This window comes from Pteropus alecto, unplaced genomic scaffold (assembly GCF_000325575.1).
Source record: "Pteropus alecto unplaced genomic scaffold, ASM32557v1 scaffold189, whole genome shotgun sequence".
NCBI classification, from domain to species: Eukaryota; Metazoa; Chordata; class Mammalia; order Chiroptera; family Pteropodidae; genus Pteropus; species Pteropus alecto.
The window spans coordinates 230,163-236,654 of NW_006442117.1; the positions used below are offsets into that span (position 1 = coordinate 230,163).

Sequence of the window (6,492 nt, forward strand, 5' to 3'; positions counted from 1 at the left end):
CACCTGCGGGCAGAAAACGGTCCAGCACCCGTGGTCCCGTCCCAGAGTGGGTCCCGAGGTGAGTCCCTTACTTAGGAACTGCCCTGCGCCCCCGCCCGCGCCCCTGTCCCGCGGGGCTGGGCCCCGAGGTGAGCCCCTTAGCCTGGGGACTGCCCTGCGCCCCGGTCTGGGACTGGGCTCTGACGTGAGCCGCTCAGCCTGGGGCTGTCATCCGTCCCGGGTTCCTGTCCGGGGCCTGGCCCCGAGGTGAGTCCCTTACCTGGGGACCGCCTACAGGTGAGCCCCTGAATCTGGGGGTCCCCAGCCCGCGGTCCTCTCTAGGGTGGATCCCGAGGCCAGCTCCCTACCTGGAGGCGACCCTGCGCCCCGGCTCCTCCCCGGCGTATGAAGCCCGGGCGAGGGCCCCCTGGGCCGGCTCCCTCGGCGGCCCCCCACGTCGCTCCCGGTTGCGCGCCCTTGTTCCCTTCTGCTCCGCAGGATTCAGGGCTGCGGCGCGGACGAGGCCTTTGGGGAGTCCTGCCTTTGGGGAGCCCTGCCGCGGCTTTGCGGTCGCTTTGGGCTTCTCACGAGGACCCCCGGCGCCGAACGTCGATAGACTCCGGGAGGGGACCCGGGGCGTCTTTGTAGCCGATTCTACAAACATTTTTTAAGTACTTTGTAGCTGGGGCGATGGCTACAAACATACTGAACTTAGAAGTTAAGTGAGTACTCGTTCGGTGGATAATAGGTCTTGGGCATTTGACAAAATATGGAAATGACAGCGCTCGACGACTTTCGTTCCCCGTAAAAGGGCGAAGGACACCGTGGCGTTTGCTCATTCCCTGTAGTTAACCTGTTGAGAGTAAGTTCAAGGTGGGGCCACAGGATTTCAGGCAACGTCTTTTTAAAAAGTGCAAGTGACCCGCCCTCAGTGTAGCCAATTCTTTTGGTTTGACGATTTTACCTTAGGATCATGGGGCCGCGATTTTTTTTTTTTTTTTTGGTATTTCCATTGTCCTCTTTTATTTACGATCATTTTATTTCAGCTTTAGGCATCATGAAAAATTTTCTTTTGAAGATCTTATGTCTCTTCACGTGATGAAAATGGCTTAATCAGACGTTTCCCTTTTTCACTGTGACTTTTAGGAAACCCAAAGCTGCATTTACTTCAGTCGTCTAGAAGTACAGGTGGTCGGTATGTTTGCTTTCCTTCTTTATTCATGATTTTATCGTATTCTGTTTTCGTGGTCTTAATTGTGTAACTATGTTTTGTGGACTCTTTTTGGAAACAGCATGTCTTTTTTAAATGTACATATTTCTTTATTATGGAACAAAGTTACAATGGGAAGTTACTCTTGCAGCTGAACTAACTGTATTTCTGTTGAGACTAGGTTTATACTATATTTCCTTTTACTTGGAGAAATATTACTGTCTCCAAATACTGCTAATTTAGCTCTTTGCACTACTAACCGGAACTGTTCCTGATAATGCAATACATAGTATATTTCAAGAGATTTGCACAGAAACTTAACTTTTCGATCTAAAGCCACGTGCGAATGAATCTCCTTTCACGAGTAGGTTGAACACTGGGTTTTGACCCTTTGAATTCCTGCACACCCACCTCTGACGATGTCACCGATGTTCGAGCACCGTGGGAATACTTGTACCTACGCGTGTAATCCATCTTCCTCCTGCTTTTGTCTGAATGTCCCCCAGAAAGTTCTTGGGCTCAAGCGACTATGTATAAACTTATGCCCAGCAATTCTGCTGATGTGTTTTAATTCATCGAAGGAATGAATATACACGTGTATGTAACGCAGATAATAAGATACACAATGTTCATTTTCTGATGCCCGTTTTGTTCCACCATAATATAATTTTCTCTCATCATTTTAAGTTGTAGATAAAGTGTAGCAATGGCCGCTGTTTATTCCGGCATTTCCCTGAAGCTTAAAAGCAAGACAGTTTCCTGGGAAGATAAACTGAAGCTAGCTCACTTCGCTTGGATTTCCCACCAGTGCATTCTTCCAAATAAAGAGCAGGTAAGTTTAACCTGAAACTTAACATTTTTATGACCTGAAACAATCATCATTCATGCAGATTGCATGTTGACATTTAATTAAAATTTAAATAGGTTTAAGGGGTTGGAAGTCAATGTTGGTGGGAAAAGTAGAAGCCAGGTGTTTCGTTAACAAGCTTTGTGTTGCAGAGCCTCGCTCAGCAAGTCTTTTGCTTGGTCTCTTACATTCAGAGCTACGTCCATGGATCCGTGGCCCCGCTGGGAATTAGGGCACACGAGTCAGGCCCCGAGTATGTCGGTAGCTCCATTTTTTTTGGAAACCCAAAGTGACTCTCCTTAAGCAGCTGCTTGTCGCAGCTCTGTTAGACACCTTTGGAATCTGACGCCTTGAAGGTTGGCAAGCGGGGAAATTTTCAAATTTGTATTGAGCCGTTCTAGAAATAGATTAGGGACCAAGGAAGCCATTGCCGTTTGGGGGCATTTCTGTGATGTAATGTTACCGAAGGTAAGTTTTAGAGGACAGTTTTCTCCCTGGCAGTTGGATTCGGTTGCACGTGGAATGTCCCTTTAAATGTTCAGTGTTTTTATTTCTTGGTAAAGAAATTCATTTCTTTTATTTCTTGGTAAAGAAATTCATTTCTTTTCTTTTAGGTATTACTTGATTGGGCAAGACAGTCATTAGTTGCGTTTTATAAGAAAAAACTCGAACTGAAGGAAGACATTGTTGAAAGGCTTTGGACCTATATAGATAATGTCCTGCACAGCACAAAGCTACAGAATCTGCTCAAGAGCGGGAAGACCATTAATCTCCAGCTGTCCCTCGTCAAGGTAACCACAGCCTCCCGGGCTGTCCTGGATGCATTAGGTGCGCCTCCCGGGTCCACTGTTACTGCTCGGGACGTATTCTTTTTAGGATTAACTCTGTGAAGATGCAGGGAACATCCAGGCGAGGAAGGAGAGGGAAATGATGTTATTACTAGAATTATAGTAATGACTGGTCTTTATTGAATGACTGTTGTATACGCTACACTGTGCTAAGTACTTTATGTTGTTCAATACGTAAGGGCTTAGAACTACTTCTTGAAGTGGTTGTCGATTGCCTTCTTAATTGGAAATTATGCTACTTGGTGATCCCCCCGCCACACACACCCCTTTCCGTTGGCCCGGAGGGAGATCAAAGGCTAAAATCTGGATAGGAATCTCCTCAAAAGTGACTTTGAAGTCTCAGATCAGAATGATTAACTTTGCCGTCAAAGCTAAGTATTTTGAAATACCGCGAGAACAGTATGAACGCTAGGCGTGTGCCAGACTCAGAGAGGTACAGTAACTTGTGAAAGTCGCACCGCTCGCTAGTAAGTGGTGCGGAAGCCAGATGTGCCTGATGGCGAAGCCCGCGTCCTTCCCGCCACAGCGCTGGCCCACGCGTGTGCTGGCGGGAAGGTCAGTCGCGACTGGTAACGAGAATTAAATGCTTGAGCTGCCTGCTGGTTCACAGGCTTTGATGGTTCCTGAACTTTTGTTCCAAATTGCGTGTCGCTTTTAAAAATAATAGACTGGTGGCCACCGGAGTGGGTCGTTCTGAATGATCCTTCGGGAGAATGGGAAGAAAATCTTATGCCATCTTTTTAAAAAATTACATTTTAATATTTACGTATGCTTTATGGCTATGTAAAACAGGAACACCGTAGTACAGGCACGGGGTGTATAAGTAAGTTACTCCTTTTGGGGTATAAACATAGGAAAAGTTGGGGATCACCGCAGCAGTGCGTTGGCACCTGAGCGTTCGACATGTTTCCGCTTCTCCAGAGCCAGCAGTTCCTTGAGTGGAGCAGTCACTGTGTCACTGGGTCACTGTAACTTAGCGCCCAGGGTCAGCCCGAGTCTCAGGCTGCAGGGCTGGGAGCACGTCAGTCAGCCACGAGTGACCTTGGGGGTCCGCCTGGCTCCCGGAACGTCTGGTGTTTGTGGGTCTCAGAATGTTGGAAGCAGTAGACTGTGGGTTTGCTGCATGATACGTAATAACTGGAGATTTGCTTTCCTCTATTCAGAGTTCCTTTTGCTTTGGCTTTTAAAATAGAAACCGTCTAATTGACAACACAAACGTAACGTGGACTGTGGGATCGTAACCCGAGGTCCCTGTCCATCCACCTGTAGCGTCTCAGCTGAATTGCAGGGCCAGGAGCTGTGGAGTGCAGGCCTCAAACCCGGCTCTTTAAAAAGGGCAAATCTGTAAAGGCGCCGCTCCCTTTTCTGGATTTGTGTTGGGGGAGGGGCGTGTGGAGGCGTGCCGACAGTCCACGTTCACATGTGTGCTAATCTGGCTTCTCGGGGAGGGGGAAGGGCGCGAGTAGATGGATTCTGTCGCTTCCGTGCACGTGCGGGTTCGGCGTCAGTAACGAGTTCCCGTCTCTCTCCCAGATCATCAACGAGAGGGTGGCCGAGCTCTCCCTCTCCGGATCGCAGAGGAACATCGGCAGGGTGCTCGGCTGCTGCCAGGGCATCCTCTGCACACCCGCCCTCGCTGTCGTGTACACGGCCAGGCAGGAGCTTCTGGTGGCCCTGCTGAGCCAGCTGTGCCGGTCGGCCTGCGGGCAGCCGCAAGGAGCCGTGGCAGCCCCGCTGTTCGAGGTCCTCCGCCTGGCCCTTGGCCATTACATCGTGATCCAGCAGCAGCAGGTCAACCCGAGGCGTGCCTTCGGGGAGGTCACGGGGCACCTGCTGCAGCCCTGCCTGGTCCTCAGGCACCTGCTGTCCGGGGGTACGTGCACGCTGCCGCCGGCGCTGAGCCGGGACCTGCGGAGTCAGATCGAGGCCGTGCTTCGAGGCGGAGCCTTCCAGCCCGAGCTGCTGCCGTCCTACCGAGAGGAGCTCCTGGACCAGCCGCAGGAGGGCGCGAAGGTGGGCGCCACCAAGAGTCTCCTGGCGCCCATGGACACCGTGATCACCAGGCTGGCGGAGTCTGGCTACTGCGAACCGTCCCTTCATGCCGCGGTGGTGGCCGGCTCGGTGGCCTTGCTGTACAAGCTGTTTCTGGAGTCTTACCTCAAGGAGGGGGCTCAGCTGCTCTGCTTCCGGGCGCTGCCCCCGCTCTTCGGCTGCCTGAGGATTTCCCGCCTGCGGGACGAGCCGCTGCCCGTGGCGGACTGGGCCACGGACCTCCTGGCCCTGGAGCAGCTGCTGGGCTCGGTGGCGGCCACTGACATCTACAACGTGGCCGCCGACAAGCTGCGGCACGGCGAGGCTCAGTTCCGCTTCTACCGCCGCCTGGCCAAGCTGCTGGTCGGGCACCCGCAGGCGGCCGTGCCCGCCTGGTTCCGCTGCCTCCGGGTGCTGCTGTCACTGAACCACCTGACCCTGGAGCCTGACCTGGGTGACCTGCTGGCTTCGGCGTGGATCGATGCGCAGGCGATGGAGCTCCGAGCCAGGAGGGCCCAGGAGGCCCTCGTTCGCGCCCTCTTCCAGACGTACACCAAACTGCGGCAGGCGCCCCGGCTCTTCGGGGAGATTCTGGAGGTGCTCTGTCGCCCGGCCACCGAGGCGCAGAGGCCGCCGCTGCTGGCCGCAGGCCCGTCCACAGCGCTCCGCGAGTGCGTCCTGGAGCTGCCGCCCAGCCAGACCCTGGACATCTGGTGCCTCGTGCTGGAGAAGTTCCAGTCCTCCGTCTTGCCACACCTACAGGGGGACGTCGACATGGCCCTGAAGGCGCTGTCCCTCAGCTCCCTGCTGCACTGCGTCATGGCCCACACGAGGAGCCTGGACAGTGTCACGCCTCTGCCGGTCGCCAGGCGGATGCAGGCCACGATGGAGAGGGTGCTCCGCGAGCTCGTGTGGCCCCTGCTGGCCCTGCTCCGCGAGCCCCCGGGCGCAGGGCCGCAGCTGTGGCTGCAGAAGGTCAGCGACTCCGCGCTGCTGCTGTCCTGTGCCTGGGCCCAGGTGGACACCATGCTCAGCTTGAACTGCAGCCACTACTGTGCGGTGTCCGTGTCCGGGGCCCTTGCGGGTGCCGCCCCGGGGCGCTCGGACCTCCCCGCCCTGCTCCCAGGCGTCGAAGCCCAGCTCTGGGAGCAGGTAGAGGGCATCGCCGCCGGCTTCGACTCCCTCGGCAAGTACTGCTTCGAACAGCTCCGCCTGCAGAGGATGAGGCGGACGCTCGGGCAGGCGGGGTGCCAGTCGGCAGAAGCCCTCCTCGCCCTGAGGGAGGACGCCGCCCGCATCCTCGCTTCCGGCAGACAGAGCTTGGCTCGGGGGACGGCCGCTTCCTGGGACGGCCAGGTCGGATCGGTGAGCGCGCGCACGTACCCCGTGGCACACTGGCGCTTGGTCGTGTCCAACCTCACCATCCTGACACCCCACCTCTGTCCCGACGACGTGCGCTACCTGGCCGTGATGCTGCTGAGCACCGTGCAGCTGGGCAGGGCCCAAGAGGGCTGGGCCGGCGGGGAGCCAGGCGCCACGCTCGGGAAGATCTCCGAGGCCGTGCTCCGCAGCCCGCT

At 55.1% G+C, this 6,492-nt stretch overlaps 1 protein-coding gene across 1 annotated transcript in view; it reads left to right on the forward strand.

Annotated features, from left to right (window-relative positions):
* Positions 1-20: 20 nt before the first annotated feature.
* URB2 (URB2 ribosome biogenesis 2 homolog (S. cerevisiae)) overlaps positions 21-6,492 on the forward strand; it is a 16,093-nt gene continuing 9,621 nt past the window's right edge. The window contains exons 1-5 of the mRNA XM_025039056.1: positions 21-58; positions 1,026-1,174; positions 1,877-2,021; positions 2,651-2,827; positions 4,418-6,492. Coding sequence (XP_024894824.1) covers positions 1,896-2,021; positions 2,651-2,827; positions 4,418-6,492 — 2,378 coding nt within the window. The 5' untranslated portion in view covers positions 21-58; positions 1,026-1,174; positions 1,877-1,895. The remainder of the gene's footprint in view (positions 59-1,025; positions 1,175-1,876; positions 2,022-2,650; positions 2,828-4,417) is intronic.